This window comes from Leptinotarsa decemlineata, unplaced genomic scaffold, assembly GCF_025532065.1.
Source record: "Leptinotarsa decemlineata unplaced genomic scaffold, Ldec_3_MD MMD2_tig00026314_RagTag_RagTag, whole genome shotgun sequence".
In the NCBI taxonomy this organism is placed as follows: Eukaryota; Metazoa; Arthropoda; class Insecta; order Coleoptera; family Chrysomelidae; genus Leptinotarsa; species Leptinotarsa decemlineata.
Window position 1 is genome coordinate 15200909 of NW_027412684.1, and position 23664 is coordinate 15224572.

General features: G+C 36.8%; 2 protein-coding genes across 2 annotated transcripts in view; one reads left to right on the forward strand and one right to left on the reverse strand.

The window, feature by feature from the left end:
* Window positions 1-23664, reverse strand: part of LOC111512496 (uncharacterized) — a 208887-nt gene that overhangs the window by 149051 nt on the left and 36172 nt on the right. The gene's annotated exons all lie outside the window — the stretch shown is intronic.
* Window positions 8868-10106, forward strand: LOC141485253 (uncharacterized). Its single transcript, XM_074181605.1, has 3 exons — window positions 8868-8978; window positions 9038-9259; window positions 9316-10106. Exons 1-3 carry the CDS (start codon window positions 8928-8930, stop codon window positions 9961-9963), a joined length of 921 nt encoding a protein of 306 aa, XP_074037706.1. The 5' UTR covers window positions 8868-8927; the 3' UTR covers window positions 9964-10106.

Genomic DNA, 23664 nt, shown 5'->3' on the forward strand with positions numbered 1-23664 from the left:
TGTCATCCTCATTGGTATACATCGATGTTTCGCCTTAAGATACTTGCCCTAAGGCTCTTCAGTACCAAATTGGATAACATTATAGAAAATACACACACTTCATTCATGAATAAACATCAGATATCAGAGTAGTAGAAAGCCAAAAACTTTCTTTCCCAAAAACAGAGAAAAGAAAATCAAGTATGATATTTTATATAGTTCATGAGTTTTTTTTTTAATTGGAAAACATTTATTGAATCTTTCAACGAAAGTGGGAGTTTGTTCTACTCATTCATACCTTTATAAAGTAAAGACTTCATCGTACTAGTCAAATTAGTTCGAAGAAGGTGGAATTTTTGGGAACTACTCGCTCTCGTTAAGTGATTATGGATTTGAGATTTATATATACAGAATTCTTTAAAATAAGTTGGAAGCAAGTTATGTGTTAATTTGAAAATGAATATCATTGCTAACTCGTACAGTCTCTGGGAAACAGACAGCCAGACGTACAAATTGATTGCGCATCCGAAAAAATGCATTATTTTTGCATGGTTGGTCCCTACAACATTTTTCTGAGCACCACCAAACCTTCCCCAACCTTTGCCGAGTTATAACTCATTAAAATTGGTATGGTGGACATCATATCATGGAGTTGTGAAAATACAAAATTCACTATCTTTGGGAGTTCGCCATATTAGATTCAGAGTGGAAAAAACTTTTAATTGTAAAAAATTCTCCCTATATAATCAGTCTATCTGAAAATTACATGATGCCATATAACATAGTGAATATAGACAACTATTTAGACCTTCGAAGTTGTTCAAAAAATCACATCTTGACTAATTATTTACCAATTGTTTTCTAAGTTCAATAAAATATCAGATGTTTTCTGAAATGAATTGTTTCAGAAACTAAAATATTATTCTTGACACAGTAATAAATTTCTAGTTTCTTTTTTATAATGGAGATGCACTAATAATTATACAAGATTCTTATGAGAGCGGAACGTTAGGAATGTGACGATTTACGTTCGATTTGAATCGCAATAAACTTCCTAGAAGTCTATTTGAAAGTGACTGACAAGTTTCATGGTGATTTTTTTTTCTGGTGCAGACTTCCATTGTCTAGTATGATATAATATGATTTGAAATAAATACAATAAATTGAAAATAAGCATTCTTTCATCGACTCAACCGCACCAGATGATTTGTCACTTAGTTTCTAATCACATTGGTTTTCTTTGTCCGATTAGCTCGCTTGGATAAAATTACCCTGTGCTCGTAAGATGGTGTAAAATAAAACTTCATTCTTGATTAATATGTACAGATGAGTAACAAAAATGGTCAAATCTATTCGTATTTGAATTTCGGAAAGAAATACAACAAAGACAACAAATGATGCGATCTTGCTTTTAGGGCCTCGAGCTCATCTCACTTGAAAGGCACCCCCAAACGGTCCCAATCTACAACCCAGAAGGTCATTGGTTTAGCCAGACACAATGCGATAACAGAATTGGCATGAAACTCTTTCGTCCAACTCTACCTCGCAAGAGTAACTCCAATGGCCCTGCACTCGGTTACAGGTGACGGTTGATCTTCCTAGTATCACGCTTAACACGGTTAAGATACAAGTCCGGTTAGTCAATGTCAAGCAAGATCAGATTTCTGCTCATCTTGGAATGTCAAGTCTGTTAGTAAAATAATAAGGGTGCGTAGTTAGCCCCATCAGTACACAATATCAAAGTTACTGTAACGAATTAAAGAATTAACTGTATTAAACAAATTTATTTCTAACAATATTTTAATAATCGCAAGCTAATTTATATTCAACACTTAGCAACTAACGCTTAATTTATCTCTACTATTTGAATTCCTTGTTTAACCGCTCGATTCGCTTTCTGAACTCAACTGCCCTCTTGGGACGAGAAGCCGACCTTATATATCGGTAACGATCGTTCTAAAATTCTCCAATGGTTCGGTACTCAACTAGAATTTAACCGGCGGTTGCCGACTGCATTCCTTTTGCGGTGATGTCATGCGTTTATTCGCTGGCCGGCATATCGGTCAGGGCGGCTTCAGATTCCTTACATCACCTTGCAGTGGAAACTGCATCTCATTTAGTAACGTCTATCGCAGTTGTAGACGAAACTTCTGACATAAAAACCCTCGTACCAAGGCCAACAAAACCAGAAAATAAGTTTGGCACACTTATCTCTTCTGTTTTTGGGTTTATCAGTAGTGGTCTGATGGTGTTCGGGCCTGACGTTTCGCTTGCAGTTTCGGCCTTCGACGCCGGTCCTAAAAATCTGCAGACCACGGATAACAAACCAGAAAACAGCAAAACAAGTGTTAAACTCTGGCCGTAAAAGCCTACACAACATGATCATGTGATTCATTTGTTTACTGCTGTTCATTTTTCATTGAACTGCTCTTCATCAACCTCGCGCGAAACAACTTTGTTTTGGCAACGCTGTTTGATAGATAAGATCTCGGCGAGTGCGGGTGGAAAACAGCGAGATACGTCAGCAGTCCTTGAACTCCATTCTCGCTTCACGTGCGGTCATAAAAATGTGACTGGTTCGACGCTACAATGTTGCCGATTTTTTTTTGCATGGACGATACGTTCCGAGAAAAGCCGTTTCCATGAGAATTTGTTTTCGCTAGATAATATTTGCACTAGGCGTAAATGTGTGTACGGATTCAATTTGCCAATTTCTTTGGCGAAGTTTACTTTTGTCTAGTTAGCACAGCGTGTTTGAACGGGAAATTGGTTGACCTGAATGATATTCTGTTTTTTATGTTTCATTTCGTTGTGTTGACTAATCAGTTGTAAAGCGTTTAGGACATTCAAGAATTGGTATTGCTGATGAAAACATGGCACTTATATCTTTTAGCAATTCCACTTTTCATTTTTCAACAATAAAACGGCTAATTGTAATATTTCTTTGGTCTACGAGAGGAAACACTAGAACTTCAATATTGTTTGTTATGTTACGTGGTTGAAGATAACATCACATAAATACAGCGTGACTCACGGTCGATGGTAGGTTAGACGTTTCTGGAAAACGCAAACCTGTTCTATCGATCTAAAATATTTTCAGCATTGCGGCGTTGCCACTTCTATAAAAAAGTCCTAGCGATTATATTTTTTTAAATGGAACACCCCGTATATTAATACATTTTTGGAATCGCTCTAGTATTTTAATACTTTTTTGTTGATATCAGATATTTCTATCTGTTTCCGAGATAAAAAATGAATTGTGCTAAATATGGTCCAAAACATAGCCTTAATTGAAATTAAGTACATCAGTACTCTCAATTCATGAAAAGTTGATATTTTGATGATAGTCTGGACAAACTCGAAATATTCAAATAACACCAAGAAATCGACTCCATATCATACAGGGCGTGCTAAAATTACTATTATTTCCACTGTGCATAAAAGTAGTCGAAGGTTCATTGTTTCAAATGAAACCCCCTGTATATTACTCGATAAATTGAAAGATGGTGAAAAATGCTTCAAGATGATATACATGTCCCTATACCTAAATCGTCAAGTTTTCTTAATAAAGCCGTTTTTGTGGAAAAATAGTTAATCACGTTTTACCTAAAAGTGTTGAAAGTGGCATTTTATTTTGTGAGTGGGGATTATTGCAAAACGAGCGTCAGCAAGTGGAGCAAACTCACCAGCAAAATAAAATCACTTTTAACAAATGTATCATACAAATTTTTTTGTATAACGTTACTGCTGATAATAAAAAAATTATAGGGTCCATGGGATTTGAACACACGATCTTTGGATTACAAGGCATATGTTACAACTACATACGCCAACTCACGTTATTTTAAGGAGGATTATTGGTTAGTCATGAAGGACTTTCTACAGTTGGACTGAATACTACTTTGTCATCGTCAGTAACTTCACAGGGATTTAATATTACCAATAGCACGAACTGCATGTGTGAACTTTTCTAAATGATTTTTTGGTAGGTGTTCTGATTGAAGTGTTTCTATCAAATAGATTTTCAATATCAGTTGTACAAAAAATAATTTTTAAAGAATTTGATTTCTAGGTAGCCGTGAAAATATCAAGCTCATGACAGTTTGGTGACTTTATTGATCGATTTTCAAAAAATCGCCAAAAATGAATGCAAATATTGATTGTTCGAACGAAGTTCTTATGAAATTATTTATTATACATGGGCAGTGTGATCAAATCATTGCCAAAACTTGTAGAAAATTCAACCAAATGTATTCTGAATTAACACCAATGAACGAGAGGAAGTTTGTAAGATTACAAAATAATTTTCTTAACTATGGCTCCATGTTAAAAGCGCCTTCAACATTACCAAAACCTGTTACTTCAAATGAGGACAATAATACTGTTAACGTTTTGGCATATTTTTATGCATATCCAGAAGCTTCCATTCGCAGTGCAGAAAAAGATTTAGATGTATCACATGCTTCAGTTCAACGAATTTTGAAAAATCACGGAATGCATCCGTATACATTAACCAAAGTTCAAGCTCTAAAAGCAAAAGACTTCGAACGTAGAATGCATTTTTGTGAATCCCTTTTGATTCATACACAGGAAAATCGGGAATTTTTGTCAAAAATAATTTGGAGCGACGAATCAAAATTTACAAGGGGATCGTATTTTCAATAGAAGGAATAAACATTTTTGGGCTGATCATAATCCTCATGTTACAAAATAAATAGGTTTTCAAGAAAAATTTGACCTGAATGTTTTCTGTATTCTGAAGAACAATAAAATTAGCTTTTTTATTTATGAAGACACACTGAATGCAGAGAGATATCATCAAATATTAAGGACGACTGTAACCGATTTTCTTGAAAATTTGCCTTTAGGGGAATATAGGAATTCGTGGTTTCAACTGGACGGAGCGCCAGCTCATTCCACCCAGGAAGTTTCCAGGAAACTTGACGAAGTCTTCGACGATCGTTGGTTTAGGCGTTTAGGGCCGTGGGATTGGCCACCGAGATCACCCAATGTCACGCCACTTGACTTTTTTTTATGGGGTGTTTTAAAAGAAAGGGTATACAGTACTCCAGTGCCTACCAAAGAAGAATTGCGACGGGGAATAGTGCGGAGTATTGAAGGCTGAGGCGCTCAATTTCAAGTGAAATTCCCTTGAAATAGAACAAACAGCATCTTCAGTATGCTGGTTGTGCGATGCTACTACCCGGCGACGGACAGTGCCGTGCTGTGTTGTGCCGGACAAATGGGCGACAAGCTCTAATCTTCATCTTGATGATGATCACTTGGTGATTGAAACACATATCGAGGTGTTGAAATAACGGTTTGGTGTTGGGATAGTAATATTCCTCTGTTTGTATTGTTCACCTTAATACATTTTATTTTAGATAAGCGATAACATTTATATTTGGGAAGACGTTGAAAGAAATAATTAATTTAGTCTCCGACATGTCACATTTTTCGTTATGCCTTTCACGAAAGGATCATAAACCTGGAATTGTGTCCCGCCACTGCGAGAACGAATCCCAATCTTCCAGAGGCAGACCTGACCGGAATACGAAAGTAGAGGCAGGACGCCATCCATATTGATCACCCTGCAGAATACAAATGAGAAAACCTGCGGTGTTTTTCTGGGTAGAAAGAGAATCCAGTTTTAACGAAATAAAAATAAAACTAGGAAGCTACGTAAATATATGAAAGAATTTGAAGCAATAAGTGAGCCATTCTCCGTTTAACTTTACTTACGGTAATTCTTGAAAACAAGTCTGTACTTCGACTGGTAGAATTGGAACGACCTCTTCAAAACTGAAGCACCGTTTTCCAGTTTTAGTCATTTCCCGATGATGCTAACTTGGTTTGCGAAACGCGAATAGAGATAGAGAGACTTGTGATCACCTCGTTCGGTGTCGATAACCAAACCGGGTTCACCAGCTGCTCGGGTAGCTACCCTAAAGATGACTGCTTCAATTTCTTCTCTCATGGTTGCGGAACATGCAGAGAAGGGGATCCAAACTCCTGACGACTTTACAGGCTCCATATAGTATCATTCTGCCATGTAGACACTCAAAAGTCAACGACCTTCCTGTTGCCGGGGGAGAAAACCGTGGAACGGACGATTTGGGATGCAAACTCTCCATAGGAGTTTGCATCATTTTTCGAGACCTTACGTCGAGTAGATGCAGCTCCACCCGAATTCACTTCACTACTCCAAACGAGTAAGACTGGAACGCCAAACATATTCGTTGCAGCAATTTTGTTCTTCCCCGACAGTTCCGATGACCAGGTCTGTCGGAGTTTGTGCCTATACTTGCCGCGGAGATAGTTCTTCACTGCTGTTACCTGTTGAGTGGCGTTGTTCCACCCCGAGGTAAGTAAATGTCTCTCCAGCATCCAGATGGTGTAGGATGCTTCCATCTTTGAGCTGCACATCCTCTCCGTAGCCTTGTCACCGTCCTCTTTTGAGATGGACCGTTGCACATTTGTCTATGCCGAATTCCATACCGACAGTATGCATGTACTCTTCCACCACCCTCAAGGACTGATGGAGATCCTTCTCTCCAGAGGAATAAAGTTTAAGATCATCCATATAAAATAAATGGATGACCTTGTGCCTCCGGTTTCCGGGGGTGCCACAGATATATCCTCGAGTATTTCTGAGCGCAACGGATAATAGCAGTAGTGAGATACAGAAGAGAAGGGGACTGAGGGAATCGCCCTGAAATACACCCCTTCTGAAAGTGACCCACCCCGTTTGGACTCTGGCTTGACCAGACGTTATGGTGAAGCGAGTTCCCCAGAGTGATATCAATTGTTCAATTCATCTCACTATTTTGTCGGGTACCGCAAGACATCTGAGCAAATACAAGATGAGCTCATGCGATATTGTATCAAATGCCTTACGGTAATCGATCCAGGCCATAGAGAGGTTACACTCATATTGTATCGAGTCCTGCGTCACACATCTATCGATGAGCAGGTTCTCTTTACATCCAGCGACTCCTCTCTTCGACCCTCTCTGCTCATATATCAGTTCGAACACTCTGTCAACTGCGGTGAGTATTCATGTGTATAAGATGCTTGTAAATTATTATTATTATTGTAATGTAATTGTGATTCAGTAATGCCACTGCTGAGACCTAAGCTGGATCGAAACAGTGCTGCTTGGTGTTGGATCACGAATGCATTTGGTATGTTCCCCGACTGTCAATATCATAGAATTTTATGTATTCTCCTCATTAGCATCATATTTCAGCAGATATTTCAAGTGAGCGTTCTGTTGAGTATGAATTCTATAAATGAACTATATTTTCTACAGTGTGTCTCACTTCTTATGGAAACACCCCCGTATCTTCCGTAATATTCAAGGTAGAACGATGAAACTCTCAGGAGTGATGGAAATGCTCAAAATGCACCCCATTTTTACGGTAAAACATATTAGGGGGCAAAATAGGCCCAAAATTCCTTCAGATTCGTGATCAGGACTACCAACTTACTACGGTTACACTTTTTTCCTGAAAAAATTTCAGTCCTGAAAAATCCGAATTTGTCTCACTTCTTATGGAAACACCCTCGTATTTTCCGTAATATTCGAGGTGGAACGATGAAACTCTCAGGACTGATGGAAATGCTCAAAATACACCTACCACCTGAATGGGGTTGGTCAAAGTGATATACACTGTCCGCCACTCGCGATGGAACACCCCATTTTTACGGAAAAACATATTAGGGGGCAAAATAGGCTCAAAATTCCTTCAGATTCGTGATCAGGACTACCAACTTACTACGAATACACTTTTTTCCTGAAAATTGATTGTTTTGTTTTTTAATTGAAAAAGTGATTTTGAAAGTAGTACTTCGAAAGAATTTTAAACTACATAACATTTTTCGCCACAAAATATCCTTTTGTGGCGAAAAATAAATAATGGGAAATGAGAATATGAACTAACATTGACCATCCTAAAACCTCACTGATTACATGTTTCCGTTCCTCTTACAAAATTACCATTTTCTCTCTTATTGAGAAGGATTGACTTTCCTGATAACAAAATAAAAAATAAATTATTTATGTGAAAACAAAAGTCGAGTTTCTCTTGAACAATTTCGTTCATGTTTTAATGTCAAAACCAAAAAAAAATCTACTTCAATCATTAAGGAAGATACGGGGGTGTTTCCATGAGATGTGAAACAAATTCGGATTTTTCAGGACTGAAATTTTTTCAGGAAAAAAGTGTAATCGTAGTAAGTTGGTAGTCCTGATCGCGAATCTGAAGGAATTTTGAGCCTATTTTGCCCCCTTATAGGTTTTACCGTAAAAATGGGGTGTTCCATCGCGAGTGGCGGACAGTGTATATCACTTTGGCCAACCCATTCAGGTGGTAGGTGCATTTTGAGCATTTCCATCAGTCCTGAGAGTTTCAACGTTCTACCTCGAATATTACGGAAGATACGGGGGTTTTCCATAAGAAGTGAGACACACTGTATATCATTTCCCCACTGCATCAATATAGTTATTTATGTATCAAGGGAATTAGGAGGGCCTTAATTACCGATGGCAAAGTTTGCGTCCCGAGGGCCTCTGGCCCGAGGGACAGCAATTGCCTGAGGTTATTAAGGCTCATTAATTCCTGTGGTACATAGATAATTTTATTTCTGACCGATTTCAATAAAATTTTGTTCATTTTTGAAACGGAAAAATGTACCAATTCATTACCTTCCCGGTATATTTGAATCAGGTACCGTTGATTATACTAGAGTTTTCTTGTTGCTAGGTTGTTGCTATGTTACTTGTTTATAAACAGAACTTTGTTATCAAGCTGTGTTTGCGGTGAAAATGTGTTTTCTACCCCAAATATAATGGAGGATATTTTGAAAAAAGCTGAACAAGCAAGAGTGAAGCCGTATACCAAAAAGAATACAAGATATATCTGGACTGGCTGACACGGAAAAATGTTATGCCAAAAGATGTCACTGAAACTGTATTTCTGGCATATTTTCAAGAACTGGTACGGAATTTTCTAGGTTTTTCGGTAGATTTTGTAGTAATTGTGTTTATTCGTTTCAGTCAGAAACGTATAGTCCGAATTCTTTATGGACTAAATGGTCAATGCTAAAATTGATGGTGACTATACATGAGAAACGAAATATCACCAAGTTCAATGAACTACAGGCTTTTTTGAAACGGAAGAGTAAGAGTTATAAGCCGAAAAAGTCTGCTGTTTTATCTCCTAAAGATGTTATCAGATTCCTAAAGGACGCTCCTAATGATATTCATTTATTGCATAAGGTAATTTTTTTCTTATCTTCCTTTTTGTGTGTATTTATTTCTTTTTTTTGTTATAGGTTGTTTTGATTATGGGTTATTTTGGAGGATGCAGAAGTCAGGAACTTTTGAATATGAAGATATCGGATATAGAGGACCGGGATTCCGTTATGGTAGTGAACGTACCGGAAAGTAAAACTGGTGTATCGAAGAAATTTACAGTTGTGGATGAAAAAGAGTTCTCCGCTTTGCCTTTATTAAGACTTTATATGTCTTTGCGTCCTAAAGGTATTGAACGATTTTTTTTGAGCTTCCGACAAAATAAATGTACATCTCAGCCAATTGGAAAAAACATGTTTGGGAAAATCCCCAGCAAAATCGCAATGTATTTAGGATTGCCAAACTCATCTTCCTATACGGGACATTGCCTTCGTCGCACTTCTGCTACTGCTCTAGCCAATGCAGGAGCAACTATGACTAACTTAAAAAGACACGGAGGTTGGAAAAGTTCCACGGTGGCGGAGGGGTATTTGGAGGATAGCATCGAATTGATAAATAAAACGGCGCGTATGTTGTCTACTTTGTCATCAGAAGAGGCAGGTACCTCGACTGTAGTGAACAGAAGCTCCAGCCATACAAAAGAAGAAATTGTTTCCAGTGGCGGAATTAATTTTCAGGGAACATTTCAAAATTGTACATTTATTATTTGTAATGACGTGAATGAATAAAATATGGTTCAGTTTTCATTTCTATTTATTTTTACTTGTGAAAGGTAGAGGGAATTATAAAATCTATAATGTCCCAAGGGAGTTATGACCCTCTTTATTGATAGCGTAACTATGACGATATAAGCTTATAATATCCCGGTCAGAAATAATAACATTTTATAGACTCTTGTGAGATGATTTGCGAATATGCTGATGTTATTAAGAGTTTATGTTCCATATCATTTTATTTTTCCCAGGTTTAAACTTCAATAAATCGTACACATCAACCTTACTTTCGAATTATTCCGTCCATTAGTGGAAATCTTATGAAAATGCTTTCATTATTTTTTGTGTTTATCGCATAAAGGCAGACAGAATCCGAAAAAATAGTTCCATTATAAAATTCAAATTATCATTTTCGAGTTCATAGGTTGGCACCTGTTATTTCCAAACAAGCACTTGAACGATACACTGTCGCAAAAATTTTCGCCGACGATCCTGTACCTCGCCAAGGTATTCCCGTCGCATACATCCTGCGAACATTACGAGACTTCCAATTCTGTATTAATGCTAATTGCGCCTCTAAGAAGCGATTCGTGTCTAACGGCATATGAGAATTCCGAAGAGTGCGTTATTTTTTCGGGACACAAAAACAAGCGAAACTCGCAATACAGCAACGGCTCGGCTAAATCGGAACGTGACCAGATTCGAAACGTTACTTAATGCGGAACGCCTTGCCTACTTCGTTGCCACAACGTGGGTTAAGAACGTTGCAGAACGGGATGTTGACGCAGACGATAATGTTAACAGTAATGATATAAAAATTGAAACCGACCTGGTCGGAGGCTTGAAAAAGGGGCAGACACTCAAACACGGTAACGGTATATCGAGATTAGTCCAGAAGATAACACCGCTTTTTGGAGTGTATGGTCCAGATTATCTCAAGCTCAAAAACTTCGACCTAATGTTCAACATTCCGGAATATTATAAACTAAAAGTGTAAAAAATAAGTGCATTCACTACTTTTGGAATTGGACCACCATAGTGCGGGAGCTGGCGACCAATTTCTGATGCAAAAGTTTTCTAAAAGCCAATTCTATCCATGATAATAATTACCTACACAATTTATACAAACATATAGATATAAACAAGATTATCTTGGTTTCAAAGCGAATGAAATACGTAGTTATTTTCTACATTATGGCCAGAAATATCATCAGTGATTGGGTCCAAAACTCTAAACAAATTACCTTCGGATATTTAACAGACCCGTAATATGAACCAATTCAAAAGTAAAGTAGTGAGATTTAAAAAAGAACTTCCATAGAGAGTGTCCACAATTTAATTTTATTCAATAACATAAGACAAAAGAAACAGTTGTAATTCATGAAATTTGAATCTCACACTACTAAAATATAAACTTGGCGTTCTCTGCTCTGTAATCGTACATATGTATATTGTTCTATTTTATATTATAAATTTAGTCAATATCTGTATTTCCTTAGTTTATCAATACTTATCTATGTACCTATAATGTGTAAAACTTTAATATTTGCTATCCTCACAAACGAGTATGAACAAGTATGTGAGCTGTCTGTATGCGTTGTTTGTTAGTTAACTATTTTATAACCTTTGACTTTGTCTATTAGTACTGGAATGTATGACATTATTATTTTTTATTTTTTTAGCAAATTGTTTTTATATGAGTAATTGTGATTGAGTTATATGTAACACTATTTTATTTTTCGTATTTGTTAATTTAACTACACACAGGGTTGAACCCTCGGTAAATTTGCAATTTATTCATCATTACTTCAAGATGTTGATTATATTTTGTATGCAACATATATCAATAATTATTATTATTACAATAATCATTATTATTATCATTATGAATGTGGATTGATGCATATTACTGGAGTTTTTTCCAACACCAAACCTTTACGTAAACATCTCGACACGTGTTTCGATCACCAAGTGTTCATCTTCAAGAAGAAGATTAAATTGTGGATGTACCCCAAAATTATATTTCTCATTGAAGCAAATTGTTGAAATAAGCAAAGTTCCCGGTTCTGGTAACTGCAATGTTAACAGTTAATTTGATCTTACGGATTGCATGAATAAATTAGGGTTTTGATATTGTTTTTTATGTATTATTACGTTAGTATCATCCTTAAACAGTGAGAAGCTGACTGGTGGAATAACCAATTATAGATGATATCGTGAACATATATGAGAAAAAGTGTTAGTCCCAAAATAAAACCTTGTGGGACTTTGATCCATAGATCTATATCATTTTTTGTATCTTCAGTTATATGTATGTGAAATATTTTTATATATTTCAAATATGATTTGAACCACTCTACAGCTACCCCTGATATACTAGACTACAGTCCACATATACAACAATAATAGGTACCTAACTTGAGTGGTTATTAATTAAAGCGATCAATAGGTTAAATTTGTAAACTAGTTACACTTTCAGTTCTTGGACGTCAGCTAAATTTTGAATATGAATAAACTTCTTGGTATTATAAAAAAAGGTTCAACAATGGTGAGAGGGGTCAACCTCCTGTTGTTCGTTCAGTAGGGAACGCTAATTTATTTCCCACGACTAAAGCAGGTTCAACTTCTGTCCCTGGAGTATGTCGTATATGGTGTTGAAATCGTGATCTTTCTCTAAAAGGTGACAGACATAGGTGAAACTGGTCTTCTTCAGTTCAAAACTTCTTTTATGCTCTGAGATTCTCGTTTGAAAATTTCTTGAAGTCCTTCCTACATATACTTTTACCAGTCTGATATACTATGTTGATATTTTGTTAAGTTAGTAGACTGATGTTTTTCCGGTATATGTGAATTTGTCAGTATTATAATTTATGTAAGGATATACTTGGTTAGTAGCTTGTTTGAAACGTTTTTATCAAGTGTAAGAAATGGGAAACCTTGGGTGTGTCATACGAATTCAAAATATACTATTTATTAACTTTTCTGATGATAACTTAACAATTCAAAAATTAATTACCACGATTCTAAAAGGCCAATGTTATAACAACTTATTCACATGACAACCGTTCCGATGAAAGTCTGTATAGAGGACGAACAATTTTCATTTCCAACATCAAGGATATGATGAGTTACAATTGGGTTAAAGTTGTTATTCATTGCAATTTGTTCTGTCATATATAATTATCAAAATTCTCAGTGGTCATTGGTAGTCTGTGCATGGATAATACTGTGGTAAGCTGCTAATTTATGTCGCCGTGGGCGATTAGAAATAGTTGTTTGTAGTTGAGTCTGTATGGGTTGGTATATGGTAAATTGCAAAATCGTGTTTGTTATTGATTTTTGTGTGTCAGGTCCTAAGAATCATAATTTAATTTAGTTCTTAAGAAAGTGTCACGACCCCATTGGGTCTATTGGTAACCAATTACCAATTCTTTCTTTTAGGGGGTTTCACTCTTAATTTTGTTATGTTTAATCAGTTCATGATGTAGGGTGGTAGGTGAATGAAACATCTATTTAAAATAGAAACAACACAATCGTACGTACAAAACCAACATTAGATGAAGTATTGAAACAGCAGTCTCAGCGATTATAATTGATGTTAATATTACTTGATACGATGTGAATTGGATACTTCCGGATATGCCGCCTGGTATTCGAGGAAAATAACATGGAATTAATATTTTTTATGAATAAATTCAGATTTTATTGGTTTTCCCCAATGATGTGACAAAAGATACAACTTCCAAATGTGTCAGAAAATACAAATATATTAGGTACTACTCGGTGCTACTTCGTTGCAAACCATTTTGAACAAATAGTTATAATATTCTTTCATCAACCCAAAACTTCAAAAATGACGAAATTCGATACAGTCTTTGGACCCATATTTTCCCCTGGAGGGTGGATATTCCTGATTTCCTTTCTTGATGCTTTTTACGCTATACAAATAACCAATCTGCATATTTCAGTTCAGTTCTTCAGGGCAACAGCTAGTTGAAGATCATGACTCTTCCCTTTTTATTCCTTTTTAGTTCTCTTGTGGAGATCCATAAGAATCTACCAAACTTAGTTACACAGTCAGATATTCATTAACATAATACTAGAGGAGCATACAATATCAGAATACCCAGATATAGACTTACCAAATCGGCAAATAATTCTTTGAATTTTAGCTTATATAATATACTTCCAGATGATCTAAAAAAGGCCAACATGTTCTGAGACAAAAAAATTATCAAACTTTTTTCAATTGAAAATTCCTTTTATACACTAGATGAATATGAAGAAAAGGTGAAACAAGGTGGAATAATTTTATTTATGCTCACTGAGACATTATCTTTAAATTATTTACTCTTATATGTATATTCTGATTATATTCTATTGTGGTAGGAATTCTATTGTGGTAGGGATTCTATTGTGGTAGGAATTCTATTGTGCTAGGAATCACACGTTAAAAGGTAAGACCTCGTTAGTACTTAGCTCGGACAAGTTTTCAACTTTTGAGAGTTGTCATTCGTATGGGGGCGACAGCTGATTACCGGAAAAACAGATTTTAAAACAGACAGAACAGATATGTCTAGTTTTATATCTACTTAATGTTCTTATCCAATGAACAAACTTTTGTGACTTGCTACAAATATACAACTGTATATAACGTGGTTAAATAAAGTACTTACTTATTATTTATATTTTTACTCCAAAAATACAGTAACTGAAAAAATATGCCAACAGCACTAAGTAATGAATAGCTTTGAGAATCGAATTATGTTATCTATAAAGAAATTCGCAAAACTAACACAACCGTCAACGACGTCCGCTCTCACGCGTCTGCCCGCGTTCTCGGCGATGGCGCTTCATTGCTTAGACCGCCCCTCTATCTCCTCGCATCGCATCTTACAGTACACGCGACGCGTAATGGCTTACTGCGTTGCGTCAAGTTAATCTTATCATTATAACTTTTAAACGATTCTTCCAAATTACTCAGTGTAAAAGACAAATTTTATCTATATTATATACATAAAACGACAAGTATATTAATTTTTATAAGAATTTGATAGATATTCTAAAATGTGCATTGTAAAAAAGTATCCAATTCAATCAGTATTTTGCATATAGTGGCTACCATATAGGAGGTAGACATATGATATCTAGCACTTTTATTTAGAACTATTTAACATAAACATAAGCTGTATTTATGTTCATCTAAAGTTTCATGTAAATCCGTTCAGTCGTTTAGTAGTGAAAGAGCCAGAAACTTACATACATACATCCATCCTCACCAATTTTCACATTTATATTAGTATATAGAACATAGATAGATGTACAATTAAATATAAGACATTAAAATAAAACAGATTGGCAGAATGGTAGACGATACACTAAAATATAAAACCTTGATATGAAGCCTAATAATGAAATATTTAAATAATACATAGTGATTAATACATAAGTGTATAGTATAGTCTATCCATTCCCAATTGGAACGGCAATAAAAATAAGAGTATAGTCATGAACATTTCTTGCCTGAGGCCCCTAGTCGCCCAGATAGTTAGTAAACGTGCTATCAAATGTAGTTGAGGAATAAAGGCTCAGCTAGCTGGACTGGCTGAATACTAATTTTTTGTCCGTTTCACAATACTTCTTTATCAGTGCCGTGTGATAGTAGGGTTAGGTGAGTAGTGAGTGGTTTTGCAGACCGATTTTTGAAAACTTTTTCTAGAGATCAATTACCCTAACACCAAACTGATATTTTTGCACTCGACGCGCGTTTCGCTAACAAGGTTAGCATCTTCAGGAGAATAAAATTGATATTGAATCTAAAGGCAAGGCTAAAGTTTTTTGGTCCGATGTGGACTTTGTTAAGTGATGAACATTCTAATGATTTTTCGGTAGATTAAAAAGCGGATAAAATGTCTTTAGATTCAGTATCAATTTGCTTCTCCTGAAGATGCTTACATATTCTTCGAGTCATTAAAATAGCGGATGTCATTGACCATGCAATGAAACGAAAACAAAGGAATAAAAAATTCGCAAACGTTGATGGTGCTACAAAAGATGTGATTCGGCGAACAATTTATGGTATATACCAAAAAAATCAAGTACCAACCTTGGAAATGATTTCGTATAAATTACTCGAATATCCCGATTACAATTACAAATCTTTAGAAACTCTACGAGGTGTCTTATTGTCTAGTGGTTTCAGGTATAAAAAATTGAACAATCTGATGGTCATAATGGAATCGACACGCATTGTTCAACTCCGACAAGAATATTTGAAGCGAATGAAAAGCTACCGAGAATCCAGCAGACATATTATAATCTACCTCGACGAAACTTGGTTTGACACCCATGTTGTCAAATATGGCTGGGTAGACGAAACCAAGTATTGGGCTTTGAACACACCTTCTTCAAGGGAAAAACGTGTTATAAATTTGCATGCCGGCAATGAAAGTGGTTTTGTACCTAACTCTTTGCTTCTGTCGGGCAAAAATATAAAAGATTCGTCTGCTGATCACCACGAAGATATGACTGCGGCTTTATTTGAAACCTGGTTCAGTGAGCAGCTTCTCCCAAATATTCCTCCAAAGTCGGTTATTGTTATGGATAACGCTTCGTATCATTCTCGGTTATTGACTATGATACCAAACAATAACATAAAGAAAGCAGATATTGTTGATTTCATGCGAAATCATGACATGGAAATACCCGAAAAGATTCCAACGAAAAAAGTATTACTGACGACCATAAAACAACGTAATTTCAAAAAAAAATATATTATTGATTCGATGTGTGGAACACGTGGTCATATTCTCTTACGTTTGCCTCCATACTATTGTGTGTTCAATCCAATTGAAATGGTTTGGGCCACAATGAAAGAAAGCTTGCGGAAATGTAATCAGTCACCGACTTTGAATGCTGTAGTGCTTGACAATATAAGGCGAGTGGTGAATGAAGTAGGTAATAGTGATGTGTGGAAGAACTGTGTAGCCCACGTTATAAAAGAAGAGAACAAATATTATGTGCAAAGTTCCATAAATCCGATCGTTATTCAACCCGATGATGATTCCACCTCATCCGAATATAACGAAGAAGAATTTTGATTTTTCTAGCAATTTTGTTGGCCTCTGTTATTTTGTAAATATATGTTTGACGAGAATTCAGTGTGATTATTTGTGATTATTTGTGTTTTCATTGTATTTCAGAGTTTTCGACTCGGAAATTAACTACCTTAAACTTCGAAGTTTTTCATAATTACCCATGGTGGAAAAATTCAGTTGAGATAACTTTTTCATGGATTGATCAATTGCTATGATTGTAAGAATAAGTAACTGAAAAACTATCACTGAAAAATAATATGCCGACGCCTATGTCGAGGCGGGAATTCCTTCTCTGTGCTGTTCCAATTGGTATTGGAAATACTGTAACATCAATAGTGATATCGTGTAAGTCAATTTTTGTCTATGAGCGCACATATATTGAATTTAAAAAGTTATCAATACTACAAGGATAATTTTTTGTGAGTAATATCTTCAAAAAGTTTTTGATTTTATTGAAGCTTAAGCTACTAAGGCTACTACAGTTTGATGTATATAGTATCATCCATTCTTCGTAACTGGATTTGAGAAATGATCAGGTTGTCCTCATTTTTAGTATTGTTATCATGTATTTCAGATACAACAGAGTAATTATGAATACTTTGTTTACCAGATACCCTTTCATGTGGTGAATACTCCATGTAGGTGAATCTGAGCTGCCATTTCAATTTGAGAAAGAAATACCGACCCTCGACAAAGTAATTGGAGCTTCAAAAGAAGACCAAAGTATGTATTCAATGATAGGCAGAAAATAATTGTGGAAAACTTTATATGAGAATTGAATTTCAAGCAAATTGTTATGATAACTAATTCGCAACATAGAGAAATGATATTTTTGATTTTTCTTTAAACTGTCAATTTTGACAGGTACTGACTATCAGATAGTAGAAAATGTTTGTGTTATTGTTGGTCCAATTCGAAACACAAACCAACGCCAAAGTCCAACTTCATGTGAGTTTATTAAAGAAAAACATCCCATGTATTGAAAGACTTAATTGGTGACAGTACATTTTAGGATTGCGAAGAAGTTAGTAATTTGATGTCACGGTCAATGAAAATCTTTGTTCCAGTACAAACCGTAACGTCCACCATCTGATCAATATACCGCCAAGCTACCCCGAGAACGTCGCGAACCGTTTTAAAAAGAGAGCCGAGTGCTCTGATCAATAAAGAGCAGACTCTCGACCGCGCTGCAAGTCTATTGATTTTCAAAGCTGTATGTGTGTAACAACGACGAGATATATGGACCTACCCCTAGCTTTCTACGTTTGGAATCGATGCCGGATAATTTTACTCATTCCGCGTCTTCAATGGAAGAGCTAAATCAAAACGAGCTCCAATAGCAAGCAGGCAATGACCGCAAATATGAGAAAATATGTAGGAATATTGGATTAATATACGCATAACGAAGCAGAAGATTTGAGCCCAATGACGTAAAATAATGCTTCGGAGGGTTCCTAAACAAGTGATATTACGAATTGCAAGAAAAACAGCCGGTGGACATTGTGGGAATAATTGAACGAACATCTTAGTTACAGTAAATTACCAGCAAGAGAGCTTTTCAAAAGTTTGTCATTGTACGGCTATCTAACAAATATAGTTCAATGTCTACAATGGTATTAATAATCAGAGGAATAGTGGTTTCATAAAGTTCCATAATAGTATAGCTGGCATTAGTGAAGCACTAGGTAGGTATTCTACAAATGCCAGCGCGGTTGTGGTTATAGCTGAATAAGGACACCTTCTGATCAAATCGCAAGGTACCAAAAAAGTACTTGGTTTGACTATATACCAAACTCACCTTCGCAGAACATGTTGAAAAATTTCGTCAACAGAATCAGAAAAGAAAGTTTTCCGGGAAAGATAGAACAACGACTAGAGAAAATTCCCTTCTAATGGGATAAAAACAAAAGTGGAGGTAGCATTGATAATGGTGACATGAAAGTATGGAAAGCATGGGAAGTAAACTAGGAGGGATGCAAATACTCGTCTTTTTTTGAAAATACGGGAGCTACGAGTACTACACCAACAACAACATTGAACAATTTCTTGAACTATTGAATCTACCCCTTAAGAACGGATTTGGAGTAATATATATTCGTTTTCGTAATGTGCGTCAAAACACTCATGATGATTTGGCTAGACACGGATCGTTAGCTCTATATGGACCAGCTGTGGGGGTACCAAAATCCATGATACGGGACATATCAGAAAATGGACCATTAATAAATATAAAAATATTTACCAATTCAACTGGTAACATACTGAAAAACTTAATAAAGACAAAATTACTGAAAAGCTGCTTCAATAGAGCAGGTATTGGCTCAGGGCTATCCATCAGACATTGTCCGTATAGAAAACGAACAAAACAGGGTAGTATAACGAAGATATTAGCTACAGGCAATATAAAAAGGGACCGAGGGAACTGGTCATGTTTTATAAGAATGTGAGGCACTGGATGACAGGAGGCAAACAATTTATAAAGAAACCAACATACGTCCAGAAGAATATGCTGGTGCAAGTGGCTAACTTCCTCAGAGGTTTAACCTTCCTGAGTTATCTCCGGTGACTGGATATTACGGCCGCGTAAGGCGTATTTATGTTGACTCATATATTTTGGTGTGCTAATTCTTGTACCTGACCCTTTGTTGACCCTTTTCTACCTGCTGTTTGTTATTCTTGAACTTCTTAGAATGGGATTCCATATTCGGTCGAGGTTCACATCTTCTTCTTTTCTGTTGAATTTATTCGTGTGTTGTGTGTTTGTGGATTTCTTTTGCCACCCGAACAAGTCGGCTATGGGGACAGTGAATTTCTTGTTTTCAACTAGAATCCTGTGGTTTCCTTCGCTGAGTGAGTTACCCCTGCTGCTGACAGTGGGTCTCCTTTTGTCTTTTTAGGCGACTTGAGGGTTTCTTGGTGGGTTTGAAAATCGTTTCAATGTTCTGCCAGTTGTTCCAAAATATGCTCAGCAGTTATTATTATCGCTATCCTTTTCAACTATACGGACTGATATCATGCACACTCTCTTTCATCCGAGGGACGCAACGCGCGCATCTGCCAAGTTACGTTCTCTTCTATCGTAAGGGACAGTTCGCTCGGATCTCTTTGTCGCACTTTACTCAAATCAAAATTTCACTTTTTGAAGTTCGCCAAACTTCATTCAGGTCAAATTTTTCGCAGAAAACTCTATATCATGTCATCATATTCACTAAGGAACAGTGTTAATTTTGATTAAGGATTTATCCGTTGAATAGCTGGGTGTGAATTGTAAATTGTGTATACCTGCCAACATGTTTATACCTGCCAACCTAATAGTTAGGTTACAAAGAATTGCTAACTCAACATTTGTATATTCTGCAAGCTTTATACCTTCGATTGGTCAAAAAATTTGGTAACACTTTTCAGAATTGACTGGTCCGGTAAAAAAATTCTCAAGATCACAGGAACATTCAAGTATTTACGGAATATTCTATTGATTCACATCCCAAACCTGTTCCTACAAGATATATTGCTTATTTCGAAACTCTTTTCCCCAAGCAAGGAAATGAAAACCAACCTTTCATAAATAATTCCCGGGAAAGTTATAATGTACACAAACTTTGGTGATTAGTATTCTCGGAAAAACGAGAGGATTGATCCGTTCCCCGCGAAGCAATTCGCTGCATTATCGACTGAACTGAGGGCGTCTGGGAAACTCGTAAAGCGCATGCTTTCTTCTATATCGTCCCTATGGCGCAGACGAAATCGCCGAAAATAAAAATGGGCCATTCATTCAGAGATCGTCCGGAGTCCAATGGAAATTCATTAAAACTTCAGCTTGTTATATGCTGAAACGAGCCCGAGACTGGAGGAAGCGAATAACTGGATTGTTCGGGATTAGGGGATGGAAACCTACGAAAAATAAATTTGTTGTTGCCACCTAAACAGGTTTTTTTAAAATTACTACAGTTCTCTTACGGCCGGAGAATGATAGCAAAAAAAATGTTGATACGATAACATTCTCTTCAACAAATCAAATAATAGATACGTTGACGTAGATGTAGGTTAGGTTAGATTAGCTCCAAAGTGAGTGGTATTCGACACTCCACCGCAACCCGCAAGGGTTTATTGAGGCTCACACCTATTCACACCCAGCTTTTCAACGAAGCCGATTAGTTTGTATGGGAGTGGTCTTTCAGGTTAGATGGTAAGAGTACGGCTCTGCCGAACTCTAAAGACCTGGTTCGGTCCCCAGCGGGGTAGGCACAAAGTATATGTTAATGAGGTAGTCGGATAGACAATTTGCAAGATTCCACCTTGATACCCATGACAACCTTCCCATATGAGGGTTTTTGCACGACAGCTACACCTGACAATGCCTTAGATTCAGCCGTGCAGGGCTTTTTCGCCCCTGGTTTTGGTGAATCATCACTTGAGCGCAAACGTTTGCTACCCTGCTCATGGGGGATTTGTTCCCCCACCTGAGACAGATTCTGCGTACGCCGCAGCTCTCGCTGCTGAACTCAATTCACAGGTCGCTCCTGAACTAAATTTACAAGGAGGTCCTTTGGAATCACACGTTAAAAGGTAAGACCTCGTTAGTCCTTAGCTCGCACAAGTTTCTCAAATTCCGAGAGTTGTCGTTATCCATCGCTTCTGTAGAGTCGCTCCTGAACTAAATTTACGGGGAGGTCAGTTGGAGTCATAAACTCGACATCCATCTCCTCTGTAGACTCTCTCCTGAACTTAATTTACAGGGAGGTCAGTTAGAGTCGTACCCTCGACATCCATCGCTTCTGTAGACTCGCTCCTGAACAAAATTTACAGGGAGGTCCGTTGGAGTCGTAAACTCGACATCCATTTCCTCTGTAGACTCGCTCCTGAACTCAATTTACAGGTCGCTCCTGAACTAAATTTACGGGGAGGTCCGTTGGAGTCGTAAACTCGACATCCATTTCCTCTGTAGACTCTCTCCCGAACTTAATTTACAGGGAGGTCAGTTAGAGTCGTAAACTCGACATCCATCACTTCTGTAGACTCGCTCCGGAACAAAATTTACGGGGAGGTCCGTTGGAGTCGTAAACTCGACATCCATTTCCTCTGTAGACTCGCTCCTGAACTCAATTTACAGGTCGCTCCTGAACTAAATTCACGGGGAGGTCAGTTGGAGTCGTAATCTCGACATGCATCTCCTCTGTAGACTCTCTCCCGAACTTAATTTACAGGGAGGTCAGTTAGAGTCGTACACTCGACATCCATCGCTTCTGTAGACTCGCTCCTGAACAAAATTCACAGGGAGGTCCGTTGGAGTCGTAAAATCGACATCCATTTCCTCTGTAGACTCGCTCCTGAACTCAATTTACGGGTCGCTCCTGAACTAAATTTACGGGGAGGTCAGTTGGAGTCGTAAACTTGACATCCATGACGTTGATGTAAATCAATCGGCAAAAAATGGCTTGAAAAATAAATAAAAAGATTACCCTATAAATAGAAATTGAGAGGATTCGTATCAGGACTGTGAGCTGGCCAATTTTGAGGTCCTGCAAGTCAATTCCAGCGATTAGAGTGGGTGATATCGAGATGCTGACGAGCAAGAACACTAAAATGAGCTGAAGCTCCGTGCACAAACCAATTATTTATGATGGAATCACTGCTAATTGACAATTCTGACTCTCACTGATATGACAACACTATCACTGTCAGCTAGTCTCTAAAGCAGGTGTTCATGATATGCAAAGTGGCTCCAATTTTTTTCTCTCTAAAACAAAGCTAGATACCTACGAAGAAAACGCAAGCGACGGAAAAGTTGTACTTTCAGTTGATGAATTTGAAAAAATAAAAAACTACAAGTCAGTCGCGTACTTTTTTTTCAATATTGTTGGATGTGGACCTAATAATTTTAATCTAGTTAGAGCTAAATAAGCGCCTTATTACTTCAAATAACTGTAGCAAATTTCAACCAAATCGGTGTAAGGATATTAATGATATTTTATAAATACCATTTTTTTTTAACTTCAACGCCCTTTATCTTAGAAATGACGCAACTCCGGATATATGTTCATAAGAACTTTTTTCTTGATACGACTTAACGAATCACCCTCTATAGTTTCGTACCGTGTAGTTACTTGAAAAAAAAGAGATTCAATATTCACACCTTTCCTTTTTTTGCCGGTTTACTGCCTTGCATTCGCATAAAAAATGAACCGTATCTGTTTCTTTGTTGCAGTATCTGCAGCTAAGATCTGCATTATAGAGCAGCCATATTTTGTTCAGGGGTCCTTTAAGTGGACATTGTCCAGTGAATAATTATTCTGAGCTAATACCCTGATCAGTTATTCAGTTCTTCTAAGACACCATTTGGTGAGTAACTGAAACCAGGTTTTGACCACATAGTTTTTAATATTTTAGTGACACCTATTGGAATCTCTAAAATTCATCTACTATCCCATTTTTATGCTCAATCTTCCACAATTCATTCGTGGGTGCGCCACTGCATAAAAGAATATGACTTCAGAAATGTGAGGAAAAGTAGGATTGATTTTGAACTAATATTATGGTCCAAGAGTGTTAAATCTGGTGAATAGTGTGGACGTTCAAATCCTAATTGCCCAAACCCCTCTACTTTATAATGAAACCAATA